The sequence below is a fragment of the Zootoca vivipara genome, chromosome 3, assembly GCF_963506605.1.
Source record: "Zootoca vivipara chromosome 3, rZooViv1.1, whole genome shotgun sequence".
NCBI lineage: Eukaryota > Metazoa > Chordata > Lepidosauria > Squamata > Lacertidae > Zootoca > Zootoca vivipara.
The window spans coordinates 17,807,003-17,830,710 of NC_083278.1; the positions used below are offsets into that span (position 1 = coordinate 17,807,003).

Here is a 23,708-nt window from a genome sequence, read left to right on the forward strand (position 1 = left end):
ATCAATTCTTCGGCGATCAGCCTTCTTTATGGTCCAGCTCTCACTTCCATACATCACTACTGGGAAAACCATAGCTTTAACTATATGGACCTTTGTTGGCAAGGTGATGTCTCTGCTCTTTAAGATGCTGTCTAGATCTTAGCTACTTCTAAAGTCTTTGCCCTATTTATTAGGCTTTACAATTACTGTAAATTTTAAAATGCAGATATTCCCAAAAGCTTTACGGATATTCTTTTTACCATGCTCCCCCCCCCCCCCGAGTGAGCCGATCAACAAAGAAGTGATAAAGGGCATTTGCTAGATTCCAGTGAAATCAATGAGACAGAGGCTCGCTCCCAACTCATTTGGTGAACCACAATCTAATTGTTCTTGATTTACAGAATGTTAAATAAGTAAAGCCTCTGATAAAATTCCTGTTTTAAGAGTCCTGCTTTAATTGGACCCTGTAGAATATCAAGAGCAAACTTGATAGCCTTTAAAGATATGAGAACAGAATAAATATATTCTGTGACAGCAGCTTGGAGAAGAATAAAGTACCGTAATAAACCCAGTCAATAAAATCTGTCTCACAATGCTAAAAGTCATCTTCAGTTATCTATAAATAAATGCTAGCTCACAGGTGGTCAATCTGCACCAACATCTGTGACTCTTCTGGTTGTTTGAACTCCACTGCCCTGGGCTGTAAAAGTTAAAAAGAACCTCAAAAGCTAGAAAATGTTTTCTATCAGTTTCAAGTGGGATTTACCCACTTCAAACCTCCTTTAAGCATTCCTTTGTGTCTCAAGAATTAGCATATGTCCAAACCAAGAGTTGAATTTGTTATTGCAAATGGTGATAAAAACCTCACACAATCTTCTGCTTACTTGTCTATGGGTCAGGTTCACCCATTCAGCCCATCAGCTTCCACTTGTGCAACTGGATTCCCCCCTCCCTCTCTCCCTGCACCCCCCAATTTGGCTAGTAGCATCCAGGAAAAAAAACCCCAGAACAGCACATCCGTGTGGGGTGGAATAATTCCATCTGGCAAGCTGAAATGCTTCAGCTGATGGAAAATATAGAAAAACACAAGGTTCAATTCCATCCAGTGGCATAGCATGGGTTGCCAGCAGTCGGGGCAAGGCAAATATCCTCAGCACCACCCGCTGATAGGCTGGAATGAAGGGGCAATAGCTTGGTGGCCTACCTGAGAGGCAGCCACAGAATCCACTGAGTGATGAGCACAGTGGAGAGCGGGATTGGCCGGGGGTGGGTATCTTTCTGAAGCCCATGCAGAGGGCATCCTAGCAACCGGTCGCCACCGAAATCTGCTCAATTTGCTCACACAAACATTGGGAGATTTTCTGTGTGAGGGGGGCAGTGTGCTACTTTTCATTGAATTATCACTACCTTCTTTTTTTTTTTTTGAAATTTTGAGCCAAGGCAACTACCGCTGTGGCCCTGCCCAGACTATTCCATCTGATGCAACTAACAGTGTTACCTTATTGAAATCTCAAGGGTAGGATACACATTACAGAATTCTTTTGTGCCTGAAGAAATTCTTCACTGAAGAATTTTATTTGCTTGCCAAATAGTTTAGTGACTTTTCTGCCATGGCTCTAAAATAATTCCCACTGTCAAAACTAGGCTTTCAGACTAAGTCAAATATACATTACTTAAGCCAAGCAAATTAAACAGGCTGCAACCTTTCACATAACTCGGTAGGAAATTTGACGGAACGAAATGGGGTGTACTGTTGCAGGATAACAGGAAAAGGTGAATAAAATTAATTCATGCAACATACAAATATAGTTTAAAACCAGCAAGCATGTGCAACAGAATAAAAGACACAAAACCCAATAAAGCTAAAACAGAATGAAATAATTCGAGATATCATGTACAATTAAAATGCACTCCTTTATGGAACTGAAACATAGCTCTACTAATAGAGCAAGGTCTCTCCAGAAGATCTGAAGACATGGGGAGGCTGGTTGAAGTTTATACCCTCCAAGGCTAGATACCATAGATTTTCACAGCAAAATATGTATAGGGCATTCACCTACTGAGGTCAAATGCTGAGGAGCTTTGTGTTTTACTGTTGACTTAGTCAAATAACCCAAATTTTCAAAAGTACACTGCTGATGCTAGATAGTTTTCTTGGGAAAGTTTCTAAATATCCTCATTTCAAAGCGAAGTCCTAGTGTCGCCCTAGATCAGGCATCCCCAAACTTCGGCCCTCCAGATGTTTTGGACTACAATTCCCATCATCCCTGACCATTGGTCCTGTTAGCTAGGGATCATGGGAGTTGTAGGCCAAAATATCTGGAGGGCCGCAGTTTGGGGATGCCTGCCCTAGATGGACCAAACCTGGATTAGACACACTGTCTTTAACACTGTGAATCATGGGCAAATATTAGCCAGGGGAAACTCAAGATGGATTTCCCCTCAATCTGCTAAGTTAAATTATAGAGGTGAAGCAATAAACCGACAACCTGCCTGAGTGAATTGGCGCTACTCGGGAACTGCCAGTGCATTTCTCAATAGATCTTCAAGCAGGCTTGAAGCCCAACAATCTGACAAGAAGTTCTGGCCCATGTTCCACAATGACTGCATAGGAACCATGGTTAACAACAGCTGAGAGGAATAAGGCACACATAAAAGCAAACTTTGGCCTGTTGGAATCGACATGAGCTTTTATTATTCTTAGAGACTTTTAAGATTTTGAGAATGTTCGCTCTCATCATTTTTTAAAAAATTGGCAAGCAGAAGAGATAAAAAGCAGACTGAGATTCAGTAGCTGCTGGGACTGGATTCTCTTTTTCGGACATTTAATATGTCTTGTTTAGAAGCTAAAATAATTAGCATTAATTAACATCACTGCGTAACTGAGTTCACACTTCACTGAAACAAGTAGGTTCAATTCACACTCAGATATTACCCATTTCCCAAAATGAAAAATTATGCACGCATCACAAGAACAGGTACATGTTGGAAATGTATTTATACATTGCCGCAAGGAGTGCAGTGATACAATTTTTAAAAATGAGATCATGTGTTTCTGGGAGACCGTCACGTAGGAGGGCAGGATAATCCTTTAAGCCCGGGCCACCAAATTTTTTTTTTTTGCTCCTTAGGACGCACCTGACCATAGGACGCACCTAGTTTTTAGACAAGGAAAACAAGAAAAAAATATTTTGCTTTCTTGAATTGTCCTAGGCATAGTAGCCAACTCCTAGAGGCCTAGGTGCCTTTGCCCCCCCCCCATTAAATATTTGAGGAAGTCATTCCTCCCCATGTTGATGGGCATTGTCACTCATATAGTGTGCATGCACTTTGTCTTGAGATCAATTGCAGCGGTTCTCAACCTGTGGGTCCCCAGATGTTGTTGGACTACAACTCCCAATTCATCCCTCAACTCCCATCATCCCTGAGCCCTGGCCTTGCTAGCTAGGGGCGATGGGAGTTGTAGTTCAACAACATCTGGGGACCCACAGGTTGAGAAAGGCTGATACGGTATGTGAGGTGGGGCTTACCTGCCCCCCCAAAATATTTTATTCAAGTTGGAAGAGGGAGGGAGGGAGGGAAGGGGTGAGAGAGAGAGAGAGAAATGAAAGAAAGAAAGAAAGAAAGAAAGAGAGACAAGGAGGGGAGGGGTGAGAGAGGGGGGGTGAGAGAGGGAAGCAGCCCTCTCCGCTGTCACGGAAGCAGCCCGAGAACCGGTTTCCCGCTGCACACGGCTCTGGCTCTGGCCTTTGCTCCAAAGGACGCACGGACTTTCCCCCTTCCTTTTTGGGAGGGAAAAAGTGTGTCTTATGGAGCAAAAAAAATATGCTTTAACATTTTGAGTGATCAATTAAACTCATAATTTAATTGATGAGAAAAGGTGACCTATGACAGTGTTTCTCAACCTTTTTTGGGCCACGGCACACTTGTTCTATGAAAAAAAAATCCCGCGGCACACCAACTCTGTGCCGCCCTATATTTAGTTTAGTTTGGAGGGGAGACGAAGAACTGCTGCGCGGTAGCCAGGCGGACCCACCAGGCGCTCTCACCTGGGTTGGGGGGTGGCGAGGGGCCCTCTCCTCCCTATCTTTCCCTTTTTCCCTCACCTGGGGGGGGCTCCCTCCTTTTCCTCTTCTCCTGGGGCGGCTGGGGTGGCGACGGCTGCGGCGACGAGGCAGGGCCGTCGCGTGGTGGGAGGTCCCAGGCTTCAGAGCTCTTCCCGGCCGCAGGCGGGCTCGCTGGGGGGCTTTAGCGGCTCCCCGCTTGATCCGCCGGGCGATTCTGACGCCCACGCGGCTGCCGCGGAGCCCAGGGGTCCGCCGATCCTCCAGCCGGGCACTTTCGGTGTCGCTCCAGTGGGGTCGCGGTGGGGGGTGCCTCCAGCACCTCCCCGGTCAATCCGCTGGGCTCACTTGGCGCCCGCGTACCGGCGGTGGTGGTTCCAGCGGTCCGGAGGCTAGGCTGGCGGCACGGGCACACTGGTCGCTCTCAGGAGCTTTGCGCTGCCGTGCCGCGCGCCATCTTGCCTCACCGGAAGTCCGTCAGCAATGCAAAGCGCCCTTTTCCTCGCCACACGTCGCGGCACACAAGCCGGTGTCTTGCGGCACAGTACTGTGCCGCGGAACACCGGTTGAGAAACGCTGACCTATGATCACAAATACAGTGAACACCTTTGATGACAGACACAGGAACAGTGATACAGTGGTACCTTGGTTCTCAAACGCCTTGGTACTCAAATGCATTGGTTCCCAAACGCCGAAAACTCGGAAGCAAGTGTTCTGGTTTTTAAACGAAGTTGAACGTCTGATGTGGCTGTCGGCTATTGTTTCCGGGGTGGTACCAATCAGAAGTTGTGCCTTTCTTTCCAACATTTCGGAAGTCAAACGGACTTCCGGAACGGATTAAGTTTGGCGCTTCTGTTTTTGCTATTCATTTTGTGTTTTTGTTTTTGAGGCTTTTTGCGGTTCATTTGCTTTTGTGACTGTGTGGAACCCAGTTCAGCTGCTGATTGATTGATTGGGGGGGGGGGAGATGCAGCACGAGGGTTGGCCATGGATGCTTGGAACAATCGGCGCTGCGAGGGAAGGGCGTGCAGGATGCTAGGTGCTAAAAGCGAGGGGTTGTGCAGAGAGAGGGTCCCTGGGTTTGGCTAGGAGAGTGTTGGAGAGGGCGGCCAGAGGACAAGGGACTGGAAAGCGGGGAGGGAGGAGGAAGGAGGAAGCGGGGCTCTGGGGCCTTTGTGTGGGGCAAGGACGAGGCACATGGAGTCGCCAGCAGCTGGGAGAAAGCACTTCTGCTAAGGGATAGGAAGGCTTTGGTACCAACAAAAGAAGAGTGGCAGATGAAAATGATGGACTTTGCACAATTGGCAAAGCTGACGGGGGAAATCTGAAACCAGCACGATCAAGTATTCCAAAAAGACTGGAGTAAATTTATACAATATTTGAAAGATCATTGTAAGCAATGAACAACACTAGTAGGGCGATCGGAAGATTTGTAATACCTTTCTGTATTTATTTAAATTTTGAGGTATTTTGTGATAGTCTTACTAGAACTGGAAAATATATAAAATGCCGTGATATAAAGGTTAACTTTCAAAGCCAAGAGGTGGGAGGGAAGGAAGTCGATAGGCTCTAAAGAGCCAAAGAGGTAAAGTGGATAATGATGGTGTGATTATGTTTAAATGGAAAATTAATAAAAATCATTATTATTATTTTTTAAAAAAGGGATAGGAAGAAGAAGAAGAGTTTGGATTTGATATCCCGCTTTATCACTACCCAAAGGAGTCTCAAAGCGGCTAACATTCTCCTTTCCCTTCCTCCCCCACAACAAACACTCTGTGAGGTGAGTGGGGCTGAGAGACTTCAGGGAAGTGTGACTAGCCCAAGGTCACCCAGCAGCTGCATGTGGAGGAGCGGAGACGCGAACCCGGTCCACTAAATTACGAGTCTACCGCTCTTAACCGCTACACCACACTGGCTTTGATTTTAGGGAACGAGAGAGGACCGGGGGAATCTGGAGCAGCATCGCCAGGTGAGAAGGCGGAACTTCGGCGCCTTTAGCAGAAGGTGCATTTGTGGCAAGGGGAATTTCAGCAGGTGTGGTTGAAGTCTGCAAATTTGTCCTCGTTTTTTGCTCTTCAAAATATGGCAACCCTATGTAAACCTCGTTGCATGTAAGCTTCATTTGCGCATCCCCATTCTGAAATGTTTAGACTGTGCAACTCTAGTGTACAAATGTCCCCCATGTAGATATGGTAAGTAAGATGGGCAGGTGTCAGGGGAGTTGAAAGGGGGCAGGGGCAGAGGCAGCTGGCCGGATCACAGTGCCCAAATAATTCAGATAGAACACTTGCATGCCACTCTATGCAAATAATTGTTTTCTTCCATATAACCCATCAAAAGGCAGTTTTGGCTTTGTTCAATAATTCCCTCAAATCATGCTTTTTCAGTACAGAAACCTAGAGAGTGACTAAAATAACGTTACATTCTAGTTCAGAAAATAAAAATGCGGCAGCTTAAAAAAGCCAAACAAAAACAAACCCACAGTGCATTTAAGACTAAACCAAAACTGGAATACTATAATAAAGGAATATAGCGAAAGCACTCACAAGCACACAAACAAATGATCCAGCTACTAAACTACACATATGAGCTTGAGCTCTACTGGGAATAAAATATTCCAGTAAAAATAAGAAAAGAGACAGAAACACAAGTTTCTTATTATCACACTTCATATGTCATAAAACGTAACGGCTAACTTATTTCTGGCAAAGGGACAGGAGTTGCATAACAATTTGGCTCACACAAATATTTTCTATTGTTGAGCATGTCTTAAATGCAGCAAGTTAACTTCCAGCAAACAGGGCTCTCTCAAAGTGTCCTAAACATACCTTATAGTTTCAACACACTAGCAAATCATTGTTCTGCCAGCAGCATCGATGGGGCCAGGTAAAAGAAAGAGAAAGGACAACTCAACCATTCAAATATAATTGAAACCAGGTAGTACTATGTGAGCAAAATATCCTGGCCAAAGAAGCATTCTTATTTTCTAGATTACTCCACTGCTTAATATTGAATGTAATTATTTACTTCCCCACCCCCTGAGGATTACAAAAATAACTCTTTTGTGGAAACTTAAGCTTTCTAGTTGGACTGACCATCATGTATTATGTATAAAATATATGATATGGTCATGATACACTGTTTTGCAGATCTGGTCAGTGCTTGGATGAGTAACCACTGGAAACGACATGTTCACTGCCCTGGGTTCCATGTAAACCACTTTGAGGGTTGCTTGCTTGTTTGTTTTACATTCAAATGGTGTTTACAGGTTATACTACTACGGTACTGCTAATTTTTATTATTTGTACCCTGTCCATCTGACTGGGTTGCACCAGCCACACTGGGTGGCTCCCAACAGAATATTAAAAACACGAGAAAACATCAAAAATTAAAAGTTTCCTTAAACAGGGCTGACTTCAGATATTTTCTAAAAGTCAGTTAGTTGTTTATTTCCTTGACATCTGATGGGAGGGCGTTCCACAGGGCAGGCGCCACTACCGAGAAGGCCCTCTGCCTGGTTCCCTGTAACCTCACTTCTTGCAGTGAGGGAACCGCCAGAAGGCCCTCAGAGCTGGACCTCAGTGCCTGGACTGGACAATGGAGGTGGAGACGCTCCTTCAGGTATACAGAACTGAGGTAATTTAGGGCTTTAAAGGTCAGCACTGACACTTTGAATTGTCCTCGGAAACGTACTGGGAGCCAATGAAGTTACTTCAGGACTGATGCTATGTGGCCCCACTGACTGCTCCCAGTCACCAAAGGTAGTCCCACATAGACTGCATTGCAGTAGTTCAAGTGGGAAATAACCAGGGTATGTATCATTCTGGTGAGACATTGTTCAGGCAGCTAGACTCTCAGCTGGCATGCCAAATGGAGCTGGTAGACAGCTGCCCTGGACCCAGAATTAACCTGCACCTCCATAGACAGCTGTGAGTCCCAAATGACCCCCGCAGTGTCACCTCATTCGGGGCCAGGGAATCCGTCACACCTGCCCGCCCCCTGTCCCCAAGAAAGAGTACTTTCATCTTGTCGGGATTCAACCTCAATCCGTTCCGAAATAAGTTATGAAATAAGTAAAATAAATAAATAACAAGGGGGAAGGGTTAAATGCAACATGAATAAATAAAAAATAGGTCGGTCCCATTTGCAAGCTCAGTTACAGTACCACAAAAGGGTTAATCCTAACCTTTGAGTGCAGGGGAAGAAGAAGAGATGTTTAATGACATTTTATTAATTTGTAGCTTAGGGGAAAAAAGAGGAAAATTTAAGCGCATAGAAATTGTAGAAAAATTAATAATTTGAAGGCATGTATTTTAGTGAATGAACTATAAGCAACATAAAAAGGTACAATATTTAATAGATTGACTAAGCTTTGCCTTAACCATTTGTTCTACCTGTTGGGCATGGACCACCTTTCTCTTAGACAGGTGTTGTATAAGAGGATTGATGGAGCTTGCTTAAAGGTTGTCCCAGGGGGTCTCCTTTAGCACCAATCTCTTACTAAAATCCAGACCCACCACAACTGGTAAGAAGAAGAATCCAATTTAGAGGGCACACAACAGCGAAAGAGCTGCCTCTTGTTCTAACCACTGTAGGGGTGGGACGACCCCAGGTATCCCAGGTGGGTAACCGGAGTCTTACAGGCTGTAAGGGCTTGCCGATCAGAAGGTCAGTGGTTCAAAACCGCACAATGGGCTGAGCTCCCATTGTTCTGCCCCAGCTCCTGCCAACCTAGCAGTTTGAAAGCATACCAGCGCAAGTAGATAAATAGGTATCACTGTGACGGGAAGGAAAATGGTATTTCCGTTGCGCCAGAAGCAGTTTAGTCATGCTGGCCACATGACCCAGAAAGCTGTCTGTGGACAAATGCCGGCTCCCTCGGTCTGAAGCGAGATGAGTGCCGCACCCCATAGTCACCTTTACCTTCTATCAGCAGAATGTATTATTCCTGCCCTTAAACACAATTGCCAGTATAGTAACTAAGCAACTTCTTCCTTCAGCTGTTGCTTGTAGAGCTGTTGGTCTCACACAGAGGTATTTTTTGGCTCACAGAGAGTGGGGAAGAGAGCAGAGACAGAGGGTGGGTATTTCCCAGGACCTTGTTTTCTGATGGAAGACCAGCCTCCTTGTTTTCATGCACATGCCAGGGAACCTCCACTTAAAAGGGGACCAGCTAAGAAACTGCACCAGCAACCCCTTTTATTATATACTATGGCTGGGCTGCGCGTATTCTGCAATCAAAACCACTTCATACCACAGCTGCACCAAATTCTGCAACTCACATTACGCTGCTCTGTCAGTATGCTTTTTATTATGTCTTTTATCATTGATGTTCTTTAACATCATTGGTGGTAGCTCTGGTTATGAACTTAATTTGTTTTGGAGGTCAGTTCTTAACCTGAGACCGTTCTTAACCGGAGGTACCACTTTAGCTAATGGGGCCTCCCACTGCCGCCGCATGCAATTTCTGTTCTCATCCTGAGGTAAAGTTCTTAACCCGAGGTACTACTTCCGGGTTAGCGGAGTCTGTAACCCGAAGTGTTTGTAACCTGAGGTGTTTTTAACCCGAGGTACCACTGCATATAAATGGAATAAATAACAATAGTAATAATAATCATTTATAGATTGCGGTGTTAACTTTTTTGCATTTATACCCTACGTAATTATTAGATCATCGGGGGTCTGTATTAAATATCAGCAAAAGCATTACCAAACCATCAAATAAGCCAACAGGTTTCTCAGCCCATCTTGAGCAAATGAAAACAGTTGCTAGAAAATTACAGTCTGTGTGGAGAAGGGTCAAGGGGAGGGGAGGGGATGGCAAGAGGTCAACAAGTTCAGGCATCTCTGACATACCTCCACATCTCGTGCACGCTTCAACATTTCAATGATCATGTAGGCACCGATGGAATGGCCAATGAGCACAAGCTTCACATCTTTCGGTACATTCTTTCGAATAAAGCTCAACTTGTGTTCTATTTGTCCACGAAGTCCAAAGCCATCATCTAGTTTATTAACATCCGTCTCTGCAAAGAACCCCAAAACATATTTCATTTCCTTCGCTTTGAAGAGGTTTAATCTCATTCATTCTAGCTTCTTATGACTGTTCTTTGAAAAGAAGGCCAAAACTTTTCACAACTTATTATAATATGACATTAGCGGTGCTGGGGTGATTGATTAAGGAATGGAACGACCAAGTTCTCTTGAGAAAGGCCAACTTTATGCCATGGGATTCCACCTACAACAAAGGTGCCCTCCATCAAGTGCAGACTACAACTGCCATTGGCGTAATCTAGTGCGGCCAATGGTCAGGGGTAAGGGTCGACATAGTCCAAAACTTCTGGAAGGGACCATGTTGGCTACCTCTGACATACAACATTACCTAAAATTATGGTAGCTCCAAGCTGTGACTTCTCCCCACATTAAATTACATTTCATGGAAGGGCATACATAGGTCTTTAAAAGCTGACTCACGAACTCTCTCCTTGTTCCCAAGGAAAACTCCCACCCCATTTTAGCAATGTTCACAAAGGAAATACCCAGTGTGTCATAATGGATGGAATTCCAGAGTAATACATGTCCTATACACATTTACCTGGAAGCAAACCCCCTTGAATTCAAAGAAGTATTTGAAGAAGTGTATCTGAGGAAGTGTGCATGCACATGAAAGCTCATACCTATGACAAACTTAGTTGGTCTCTAAGGTGCTACTGGAAGGATTTTTTTATTTTTGTTTTCCCCCATGAATTCAAAGATACTTACTTCTGAGCAAGAGTGACTGGGGAAACCCAGCTAGATAGGTGGGGTAGAAATAATAAATTATTACTATTATTATGAGCAGACACAAATAGGATTCTGCTGTTAAGACCCAGGTTCAGATCTCCACCATGCCGTGAACCTCACAGAGTGTAATAAGGGCTAGCCACCAATTCTTGAGGGGGGATTGGTGGTTGTAAGGTGGGGTGGGGGGCACGGAGGAGGAGGAGGAAGAGGAGGAAGAGGAAGAAGAGGAAGAAGAGGAAGAGGAAGAGGAAGAGGAAGAGGAAGAGGAAGAGGAAGAGGAAGAAGAAGAAGAAGAAGAAGAAGAAGAAGAAGAAGAAGAAGAAGAAGGGGAGGAGAAGGAGGAGGAGAAGGAGGAGGAGAAGGAGGAGGAGAAGGAGGAGGAGGAGTTTGGATTTGATATCCTACTTTATTACGACCCTAAGGAGTCTCAAAGCAGCTAACAATCTCCTTTTCCCTTCCTCCCCCACAACAAACACTCTGTGAGGTGACTGAGGCTGAGAGACTTCAGAGAGAAGTGTGACTAGCCCAAGGTCACCCAGCAGCTGCATGTGGAGGAGTGGGGAAGCGAACCCGGTTCACCAGATTACGAGTCCACTGCTCTTAAACACTACACCACACTGGCTCTCATACTACATAACTACATAACCTGCCCTGAGCATAGCTGCCAAGTTTTCCCTTTTCTCGCAAGGAAGCCTATTCAGCATAAGGGAAAATCCCTTTAAAAAAGGGATAACTTGGCAGCTATGGCCCTGAGATGACTTGATGCAACCAGTTGTACAGGTCTGCTTGTGATAAAAATGTTTGGAAACTTTAATACCATATTCAGCACATGAAGAAATATTATGGCAATGGGAAGAAGTCAATGATCATTATGATCATCCATCAGCACAAGCATTTCTGCTTGGCCAATGGAATGATCTCCCCTCTCTTTTCCCCACGTGCTGTTCAGGGGATTCTCCTGGCCATCCATAGTCAATGGGGGCCACAACAGGAAAAGGGGAAAGCCCTGTTGTGCTAGCACAGGTATGGCCAACAGGTAGATCGGGATCTACTGGTAGATCCCCAGGACGTTTCTGGTAGATCCCGGGTAGATTGTGAGTTCCTTAGTGATCGCCAGCCTAAAAGAAAAGAAAGAGCTCTTCCCCTAAAAAAAACCCTCAATAACTCTTGTCTCCCCCCCACAAAAAGCTCAATAACCATGGGCAATTGCAGGGAGAGCTCCTTCCCTCTTTCCGATACAGAGCTTACCAGTATGTGTGTGACTGTGTTTCTTTTCCCAAGCAGAGATAATGTGTAAGCATGGTGTCAGCTCCCTAAAAAAAGGTCAACAACTCTGGGGAACCTTTCCTTTAAAAGTCAACAACTTTGGGGTTCCCCCCCTTAAAAAGATGACGAGTGGTTGTTTGATCTGGCTTTCCTTCCTGGTTTCACAGGTAAACTTAGTGATATGAACCTTGAGCTATAAGGTAAAGTAAATGCATTGCTTTCATGAAGTCCCATCTCCTGCATGAAAGAAGCCACCCTCAACTATACCTTAGGATTTTTTAAAACAACAACAACAATGGTATACAAAATATAACTGTTGGGTAGAAAATATTTGCTTCAATATTGTCTTCTAATGACAGATTTTCAGCTTGTTTAAACCTTCAGCAAAGGAAGTGAGGTTCCTACAGAAAGAGCTCTGAGCAGGCCAATTAATGCAGTTATTAAAGCTGTTCATGGTCACATCGTGTCGGTATTTATGTATTGTTAAATGAATACTGGCAAGGTGAATAAAGGGATGGAGAAAAAGAAGTATAAGAATGCACACACCCGCTGCAAAATGAGAAGCAACATTTCATCTACAAGGCTTTAAACAGGTTATGGAAAATGAAAAAGGTTAGTTCTGGGCCTAAGGCTGAAACATTGTTTTCAAACTAATGCCTATTTTTAGTCCAAGTTGCTTCATTTTTTTTTTAAAAAAAATCTATTCCATAGCCTTGTCATGCACATGAATTAGCTGACCACCTGCCGTAATTCAGGGTTTCCCAAACTTGGGCTTCCAGCTGTTTTGGGACTACAACTCCCATCATCCCTAGCTAGCTAGGATCAGTGGTCAGGGATGATGGGAACTGTAGTCCCAAAACAGTTGGAGATCCAAGTTTGGGAAAGCCTGATAATTTATCCCACTCAAAGTATACGTGCAGGATGGAACATGATACACAAGATCCATTGAGTCACGGAAGATAACAATTTCCGCACATGCTTCTTCAATGATGACAAGTCTCACCCATCCTCTTTTGCTTGATCAACCCAGCAATATCATTTAGCTGAATGATACATGGTTCAGCTATACTGTATACAGTCATATATTTGGGTTTAAAAAAGGAGTTTTAAGCTGCAGCCCTGTGCAATAATTTTTGCAAGCTACTTCCCCCAAATTGCAGTTGTGTACATGGGCGTACCCACCACGGGGCAGGGGGGCAGCTGCCCCTCCCTAGAAGCAGGGCGGTGGGTACGCCCATGCTTCTCCCCCCCCCGGCCTTCTTCTCAGCGGAGCTTCTGAGGTGATGCCGCTTCACGGCATGATAGGAGATTGCTGCGGTTGGCAGGGACACTGCTGAAAGCAAGCCCCCCCCCAGGAGCACGGCAGCAGCGGGCCTAACCGCAGAAGCACGGTGGCGCTTCAAAAGACAGGCGGTGGTGGAAACAGGCGTCCCCCACGCTAGGAGCTACAGGGCGGGCTCGAACAAGGCTGCGCACACCCGCTCACAGCTGATCAGTGGGAAGTGCCTGCCCACACGCACACCGGAGGGAGGCAGCTGCCGAAGGCAAAGGTAGCTCGCGGAGCGCACGAACGGTGCACGACCCTTGGCCAGAAAAGCGCTGCCGCCGCCGCTCCCCATCAAGTTGTTTCCTGGGCGCACTCCTTCGCTTTGCTTTTCAGTTTCTGTCGGCATTGCTGCTGCTGTTTTCCTCGCTGTCCAGAGTTCAAGGTGGGGGGGGGGTTCCTGTAGCCCCGCCCACATTCCCACTTCGTGGCCCCTCCCCTCCCTTGGGCCCGCCCCTGAACAACTATGGCTTGCCCCCCCCCCCCTAGATTTGATCCTGGGTACGCCCCTGGTTGTGTATACTGCTTTTACGGAGATGCGCCTTTTTACACATTCTGCATCACAGAATTTGGAGAAGAGTAAAGTTTAAAGGAGAGCTGTCTTTTGGTTTGTGTATTGGTTCAGGAACTGCACCTTTGATGAGTTCATATTAGATGCAAACTGTCCCTAGTCAGGAGGCAAGCAGACTCTGGATTAGGCCTTCCATCTGTTTTGGAATGGGTAGCACTCCCCTTGAAGATTCAGGTTGTATTTAACTAACCAATATTCCAATTATTGAATGTTGATTAATTTCTATCTATCATCATGGGGCAGTTGGTTTGGGACTAGGACAGAATTTTCAATCAACTTTTTTTAAAAAAACCCTACAGATATCTGCGGGCAAGGTATGAAAGCACTGTGTTTTAGATTAACCCTGAGACCTTATAAAAGCCTCCCCACCCTTGGGAAATGTTCCTGTGACTTCCAATATAAACACCTACTTCATTAGTGTTTATTGGGGTAATTCCTTTTGGTAAAAGTATCCCCTACAAATAAATGAACATGGCTCAGGATTCTCAAACAGGGGGCCAAGAGAATTGTTTACTGTTGAAGGCAGACCTTAAGTTTACCAACCTCTGTTATTGACAATAAACTTCGGTTTGCAGTATTGGTGACAAACTGTTCAGTACCAATAGCCAACTCATGCAGGGAGATTCAAAATTGATAGTACTCCTTTGGATTTATATAAGCAGCTTTCCTTGTGTGCTCAAAAGACCTGGAGTAACTCAGCATTCCATACAATGACAGATAGTAGCTCATATTACTATATATTACCCACTGTATTATAATTATAATTTCATTTATTAATAGCTTCCCATGAGGCATGCAGAAACAATTTACATTGTGATTATCTAAGGTTACCCAATTAGCTCATAGCTGAAATTTGAACAGAGGAGATCTGGATCTCAGTACATGCGCTACATACCAGCTTTGGCAAATCAAATGCTAAGGCTTGTGGAAGAGCTTAACAAACAAACCAAGAGCTAAGACAACATTACAATGTGGCTGTCTGCAATGGTTCCCTTGCGAAAGCAGCCACAGGATGAGATGATCAGCACAGAATGTGCAGGAGAGGAATCTGTGCTTTAACCCTGTTACCAGCAACCCAAATTCATACCCAGAGGACAGGATCACACTTCAAAATGACCGTAACAGATTAGACAACTGGGCCAAAGCAAACAAGATGAATTTTAACAAGGAGAAATGTAAAGTACTACACTTGGGCAAAAAAAAATGAAAGGCACAAATACAGGATGGGAGACACCTGGCTTGAGAGCAGTACATGTGAAAAGGATCTAGTAGTCTTGGTAGACCACAAAATTGACATGAGTCAGCAGTGTGATGTAGCAGCTAAAAAGGCCAATGCAATTCTGGGCTGCATCAATAGGAGTATAGCATCTAGATCAAGGGAAGTAATAGTACCACTGTATTCCGCTCTGGTCAGACCTCACCTGGACTACTGTGTCCAGTTCTGGGCACCACAGTTCAAGAAGGATACTGACAAGCTGGAACGTGTCTAGAAGAGGGCAACCAAAATGGTCAAAGGCCTGGAAACGATGCCTTATGAGGAACAGCTTAGGGACCTGGGTATGTTTAGCCTGGAGAAGAGAAGGTTAAGGGTGATATGATAGCCATGTTCAAATATATAAAAGGATGTCATATGGAGGAGGGAGAAAGGTTGTTTTCTGCTGCTCCAGAGAAGCGGACACGGAGCAATGGATTCAAACTACAAGAAAGAAGATTCCACCTAAACATTAGGAAGAACTTCCTGACAGTAAGAGCTGTTCGGCAGTGGAATTTGCTACCAAGGAGTGTGGTGGAGTCTCCTTCTTTGGAGGTCTTTAAGCAGAGGCTTGACAGCCATATGCCAGGAATGCTTTGATGGTGTTTCCTGCTCGGCAGGGGGTTGGACTGGATGGCCCTTGTGGTCTCTTCCAACTCTATGATTCTATGATTCTATGATCTCAAGTTCTCTCCATCAAATACTCCATCTCACCCTTGGCATGCAACTGTGGGCAGGGGAGAAAGTGTTTCAAAGGAAAATGGGACTGCTAGGGGAAGTGTTAAGTACCTTCGCTCCTCCCAACTGCCAAATCGCTGTTCGCCATAAAGTGCTCCGTGAAGGTGAAACAGCCATGAGGTCTGGCTACCCAGCCATATTCTAACATTGGCTGACACTCAAAGGCTTCTCGTTGGGCAAGTCACCTCATTCCTACTTTTATTACGATTGCAAGCAAGATGGTGGGGGTAGAAAGAGAGACAATTTTAAAATTGAGCTAATCATAAAGGTAAAGGTAAAGGGACCCCTGACCGTTAGGTCCAGTTGAGGACGATTCTGGGGTTGTGGCGCTCATCTCGCTTTACTGGCCGAGGGAGCCGGCGTACAGCTTCTGGGTCATGTGGCCAGCATGACTAAGTTGCTTTTGGCGAACCAGAGCAGCGCACGGAAACACCATTTACCTTCCCGTCCTATTTATCTACTTGCACTTTGATGTGCTTTTGAACTGCTAGGTTGGTAGGAGCAGGGACCGAGCGATGGGAGCTCACCCCGTCGTGGGGATTTGAACCACCGACCTTCCGATCAGCAAGCCCTAGGTGCTGTGGTTTAGACCACAGCGCCACCCACGCTACATAAGCAGTAACAAATGCTGAGAAGTTAAAAAACAACAACAGCTCAGCTCAAAGTGAGTGCAGGTTCCATCACAAATGGCTTCCAAAGAATATTAGACACCTCTCTTGTAATGTTGACCGAATTATTCTCATTTATGTCCTTTCCGTTAGCCTTTTGCCCTCAAAAAGCTCATACATCTTTTTCAAAAGGCTCCAAGCCAATACAGTGGTACCTCGACTTACGAATGTCTCGACTTACGAAGGTTTCGACTTCCGAAGTCCAGTAACCCGGAAGTATTTTTGCCGCGTGTGCGTTCTGCACATGCGCAGAAGTGGCGCGCGTGCTTTGTGCATGCGCAAAATGGACGCTTAGACTTACGAAGGATTCGACTTCCGAAGAGCGCCGCGGAATGGAGCGCCGCGGAATGGATCGCCTTCGTAAGTCGAGGTACTACTGTAATATAATAATAATATAGTGTCCAGACAGGGCTTTTTACAGCCGGTACTCACCAGAACCAGGAGTGCCAGCTTGCCCTGCAACCGTGGGAGCTCAGGGCTGTGGGTGCCATGTGGCGAGCATGGCCCTGGTGGCAAAATTTGTGGGTGCCTGGCCCTTCATGGGGAATTTTGTGGGTGCTCAGGCACCCAGGGCGCCGGCACTTATGACCAGAACTCAGTTTTGGCAGCTCTCAGGTAGGCGCCATTGCCATTATAAGAGAACAGGGGAGGCATTCACGGATAGTTCTAGCACCTCTTTTTCTATAAAAAATAGCACTGTGTCCAAATTAGATTAATTCTTACTAGCCGAGCGATGTTATTCCCACTGAGGGTGTCTTCACCATTACAGCATAGGAAGGACAAACAATATGCTAAGGAAAAGCCTTCCTGAGTAACTGCATCAAGGCAATAAATCTGTTGCCCCAGATATTTTAAAATATGGTGTTAATTGTGCTTCCTTTATTATATCATTTATCGGCATAGAAAGCAGATACGTACAGGAATTACATACGAAGGACCTGGTCTACCAAGTTGGGTGCGGCCACCAGAGAGTGAAATTAGCAATAATTAATAAACAAACCACACAGCTAAGGTGCCATGATACGCCATTCCTCAATCTTAGTGCCTCCACTTGAAAAGAATAATTCTCATTTGGTATCTCATTACATAGGTACCTTGCCAGAGGAGTTATTTAAACCAGCTGGATGAGAGAGGAAAAAAGAAAATAAATTATCTCCTAGCTTCAGCTCCTGAATCTGACTTTGGTATTCAAGGTTCAGTAGGAATTCAGTTTATTTATTATCCTACGTAATTCCTTAAGGAACCATCCAGTGTTCTTGTTCTTTCTTTCTCTCCCTGCTCCCCCTCACCTCCTGGCTAGACTAACATAAGCATGCCCCTGTTTTAGCAAAGAATTTGCATCTTGGGTATCCAACGATATTGTTTATTATTCAGATGTGTAATATATTATTTCACGAGCAATTATCTCCAACATACATACCTATCTACACACACACACACACACACACACACACACACACGAGTCATTCTCACCCTGTCCCTAAGAAATATTCTTGTTAGAATAAAGGAAATGCAATATGAAATAAGGCATAAAGTTGTATTCCAAGGCAACAGATAAATGCATAAGTGCGAGGACGGAGTTTTACCAAATACCGTGTTTCTCCAAAAATAAGCCATACCCCGAAAATATGCCATACCCCGAAAATAAACCATACCCCGAAAATAAGCCATTGTGATAGGCAGTTTAACCTTGTAGGTTAAACTGTACCATACTTAATAATAATACCGGTAATAAAAAAGACACCCCCTGAAAATAAGCCACCGTGGGTTTTTTTGAGGAAAAATAAATATAAGACGGTGTCTTATTTTTGGAGAAACACGGTATTTCAACTCCACAGCACCAGTTGAAATGGTCACAAATATCATGATACTCACAGATTACTTTAAGGGGGAACTTAAAGGCAGCTGCTATTATTATTATTATTATTATTATTATTATTATTATTATTATATTTATTTATTTATTTATTATTATTACTCCAGCTTTTCCCCTGATAGGGACTCAAGGTGGCTTACGGATAAAAACAGAAACAGCTGAAAACCTAGAAGAAAACAATAATTTAAAAACAATAAAGCACCGATACAATTAAAACTATACAGAAAGAGACTTTTAAAAACATACACATAATTATAATAAAAACAGCACGGCACTAGTCTTTTCATTAAAAATTGCCCATTCCCACAAGTCTGTTGGAAAAAGGTCTTCACCTGCCAGAAGAAGGACAAGGAGGGAGCAGTCTAGTTTCTCTGGGGAGAATTCCACTATCTGAGAGCAGCCAAGGAGAGAAGCACACGTGATCAAGTTTTAGATTTTGATCTCTTTATAACATTCCTAATTACCAACACGGCTACCTACCTGTAACCTAATTACTTTTGTCCTTCTGTCCATTATATATTAATAAATCTTCATTGCAGTCCAAAGACCCGTAACATAGATTCAGAATAAAATACAGATTCATACAGACAACCCCTGGGAGAGGAAGACCGAGACGATATTTGTTTAGTCTTGAGTCTAGGGCTGCAGATGGCGCTGTGGGTTAAACCACAGAGCCTAGGGCTTGCCGATCAGAAGGTCGGTGGTTTGAATCCCCGCGATGGGGCGAGCTCCCGTTGCTCTGTCCCAGTTCGAAAGCACGTCAAGTGCGAGTAGATAAATAGGTACCGCACTGGCGGGAAGGTAAATGGTGTTTCCGTGCGCTGCTCTGGTTTGCCAGAAGCGGTTTTGTCATGCTGGCCACATGACCTGGAAGCTCTACGCCGGCTCCCTCGGACAATAACGCGAGATGAGCGCCGCAACCCCAGAGTCGGTCACGACTGGACCTAATGGTCAGGGGTCCCTTTACCTTTACCTCTTTGATACATATGACTACCGAAAGAAACTTTGCCACAGCCACTGCGATATCATTAGACTTGTCGCCCAGAAGATATTTAGTAACCGGCCAATTTGCCAGTAGAGGTTTAATCAATAGATCCCTAGCTTGCTCATATTGTCCACAATGCAGTAAGATAGCCCTCATACAATCGACGTCCTGAGAGCATACACAGAGCCTATTCTGATAAAGGATGCCTCTCAGCCTGCCATTTAGCACTTCTAAATGGCAGTTCTGCATGCCTGACACTGAAATAATTTTACCACGTCGATTACAATAAATAAATCTTAAACAGATGCACACGCAAACAAAAGCAACAATAAAAAATAAAAAATGCACAAATGAAGGCCTGTAGCATTTCGCAGGCTGTTTGCTTCCACACATCCTACTTGGGACTAAAATGTTTGTCCACTTCCTTAAAAATAGACATCTGGTAATGAAGTCCAACAAGAAAGTGAAATAGAATTCCAGGTGGTGACTATATATATGTATGTATGTGTGTGTATATATATATATATACTGTATAATATATATATATAATTCATTATGAGTGTTTGCACTTTTAAGTGTCCCTTTAAATGCTGAAGCATCAAGATGGACAAAAACAACGGTGCTGAGATAGTTCCTGAGACACACAAGGAAAACAACCAGTTCCTGTACACACACATTGATGTGGGATACCTCACTGTTGACGAATATCTTACAAAATGCTCAACGTGAATCATTGCTTCTTGCCGACGGTTCTATAAACAGGAAGCTCACCCTCTGAACTGAAATAGCAGAAGTATTTTGCAAGGAAAATCTGTCCCCACCCCCCATATATTTGTGGCACACAGTATGGAAAAAAAAGGTAGACCTTTTTTTTAAAAAAAGACACACTAATTGCTAACGTATGATCAAGAACAGCACCGTCAGCATCGTAGAAATTTCAGGAAACAGAACTCTGGGCCAGATGAACTTTTGGTTCTGGCCAAGGACAGCTCTTTTTTTAATGTTCTCTCTTTTTCTTTTATTGCATGAGCTATAATCATGTAATGCATGCCTTGGGTTCAAAGGACGTTATCACTTCTGCACTCCAGCCCTGTACTTGTAAATGTTCAGTGTGGTGGTGGTATTCCATTCAGTAGCACAATCATTTGCTGAATGGAAACTTATAGAGCAGGGGTGTCAAACTCAAATTCATCGGGGGCCGCATCAGCAGTTTGGTCACCCTCAAAGGGCCGGTTGTATCTGTAGGACTATGTGTCCACTCTTTATTATCATAAATTATTGTCACTGCATTCAATTATTACTGTTTTTTGTAATAATGTAAGTAATAACTAGCTCTGAAAGCAGAAACATAGTCAGAATAATGGCAAGTAGATATTCAAATGTACAATTATTGTACAATTTATTGAAAAATGATTTTTGGTAACTGCACTGGGTGGTGGAGGCTCGCTAGGGTTTCATGGAGGACCTTTGCAGAGCTACTAGTACCTGGAGATGCTGGGGTCCTTCTGCATGCAGGACAGATGTTCTGCCAGTGAGCCACCACCCTTCACCAAAGGGACTGGCTGAGGTTGACTCACTGGAGCTGCTCTCCTGGTTCCAGGGTTTAAGGGCCAGAAGTATAAAGCAGCATCCTATGTTTCTGAGGAGAGGGAGAGGGAGGGGAGGGAGGGAGGAAGGAAGAAAAGAGGGAGTGGGAGGGAGAGAGGAAGGAAGGAAAGAGGGGAAAGCATTTCCCGTGCAGCGTGAGGCAGCGGGTGTCCATTTTAGGAGAAGTGCGTAAAGCCTCAGAGTTGCACATTCATGAGGCTGAGCTGCTGCTGAGCTCACGTTCATGAGGCTGAGCCGCGGCAGGAGGAGGAGGAGGTGAGGCAAGAGGAGGCGGAGGAGGCGGCTTGCCGGGTTGGTGCCCAGCAGTGCCGTGCGGAGAGTCCCGAGCCTCTAGAACGCAGCAGTGCTCTGTAGCACTTTGAATCCTCCTCCTCCTCCACACGGCGCTGCTGGGTGCTTTGTCTGTGTTTCAGCAGCAGCAGCATCTGCCGTTTCCAGGCACCGAGCCGTGGCAGGAGGAGGAGGATTCAAAGTGCTACAGAGCACTGCTGCATCGCAGAGGCTCGGGACTCTCCGTGCGGCGCTGCCGGGCGCTGACCCGGCAAGCTGCCTCCTCCTCCTGCTGTGGCTCGGGGCACTCCACGCAGCGCTGCTCTGGCCGCCTGTCTAACCCCCCGCCCCAGCTGTTTGTCGGCGCTTTGTCGGCGTGGCGCTTCAGCAGCAAGGTCCCGCTGCTGGGTCCCGTTGGCTGGGGCGCTTGGCGGGCCACATGACGAGGTCTGGCGGGCCGGATTTGGCCCCCGGGCCTTGTGTTTGACACCCGTGTTATAGAGGAAGATCTCTCCTCATCCAGGAGGGGAGACTTTGCGGGCGGGACCCGCTCCTAACTGCAAGCAGGGGGGAGTGTATCGGCCCCCTGCTTCAGCCTATCCCTGCTGCAGGAAAGCAATAGGACCGGCCTGGGGGCGGGGTTACCAGGAGTTCAAAGCAGCGCGGCAGCAGTTGAATCCTCCTTTCTGCTGCGCATCCCGACGGATCTCCCGCTCACCCTCCCTTTAAGTCTTCCCTTTGTGTGTGTGCTTTGACTTTGCTATGGACTTCGGTTGGTTGCCTTGGTTGCCCAAGGGGCCTGGTAGGAGTTTTTTATCCATTTGGCTAATTGGCACCGGCCTCTTGGTTTTTTCGCCTACCTCGTAGCAATTCGTCACAACTTCTTTCGGTATTTGGCGGTTAGGCATTGGAATATGGAGTTGTCTGGTGTGTTTGTTTTTTGTTTTTATAATAATTTTATTAGTTTTATACAAACAAGACACACAAAACATATAATATAACACTGTCCCTTCAATTTCCCTCCACCCACCCGTCCACTTCTGCCACCAGTAGGACCTGTGGGCATTGAGAATCAAAGGGGGTCCATTGTAAGCTGGGTTTGACCTCCCCCCTCCCTCCTCCCCCCTATCCCCTCCCTGCCACTGAAAGGACAAGGATGGAGGAGCTCTGAGAGTTGGTTCCCCCCCCCAGCTTTTTCAAAAAGAAAAACACATTTAAACAAACACATACAACAGTAGGGAAAACATGAATTCCCAAATTCTTATTATCATAACATTGTAATTGTGACTTCCTCGATACTCTTCCTCCTGGTTTTCCTAACTTCTCAAACTAATTGTGGCGGGTTTTCTATTCCAATTCAAAATCTTTTTCTTATAATATTAACTCAATCCTCCTCCTTTTCCATGCTGCCCTCCCACAGGCCCCCTTCTGCCACAAGAGGGACCTGCAGGGCACAGCACTTCCAAGGTTCCATTTTTTGTGTCTGGGTTTCCTTCCACCCCCTCCTCTCCCCTCCGAGCACCCCCTGCCACTGGGTGTCTCCAAGTAAAGAGAGAAGGGTAGGCAGCTCTCTGCCCAGACACCTATCCTCACAGAAATTAATATTAAACTATAAAATAAAATTCTTTCCTCAGCCATTCTTTTAATTCCCTCCAGAAAACTCAGTTTCCCCCCCCTTAACATCAAATCTCTACACTAAATCTTAACCCTATACTTTATTACACTCTCCTTCCCCCCTCCCTATGTCTTTTCCCCCAATTGGTTCAGCATTTCCGTTAACAAGCCAAGATTTCGAAGACCGTCATTCAAAGCAAAAAAAACCAAAAACCTTTTAACTAAAATTTTCACCCCACACCAGTTCTTTCCCAATTCCATCTCCAGGCCTTTATTCCCCCCTGCCCCTGTCCTTCCCATCCCTGAATAACACCACTCCACATAATAACTCCTCCAGGATCTTCCATTCCATTAATCTTCATGTCCCTTTGCTTCTCATTTTCTTGCTTTTCTTGTTTTTCTTCCTTTTGAAATCCATGCTTTGCTTCATCCAAAATATATTTTTTGTAGTCCAATTCGCCTTCAGAGTTCTCCTCAGGTTGTTTCTCCTCACACACAGTCTCAGAATCAAAGATCTCAATATCCAAATTGTCCTCTAAATCCTGAACTTGGACTTCAACCTCTACTGATGATAAATTAGGATGTTGCCGTTCCTTGTAAATGTCCTCCCATATTTGTAGGTAGTTCAGCACAGCCTCCTGGAAGGCTCGAGAATGCTTTGTTTTCATAGTTCTCTTAACCACAAACGAACAGGAGATAGGGAGCAAAGG

General features: G+C 45.1%; 1 protein-coding gene across 2 annotated transcripts in view; it reads right to left on the reverse strand.

Annotated features, from left to right (window-relative positions):
- Nucleotides 1–23,708, reverse strand: part of LDAH (lipid droplet associated hydrolase) — a 107,373-nt gene that overhangs the window by 64,677 nt on the left and 18,988 nt on the right. For both annotated transcript variants that reach the window (XM_060272438.1, XM_060272439.1), the window contains one exon: nucleotides 9,900–10,069. In XM_060272438.1, coding sequence (XP_060128421.1) covers nucleotides 9,900–10,069 — 170 coding nt within the window. The remainder of the gene's footprint in view (nucleotides 1–9,899; nucleotides 10,070–23,708) is intronic.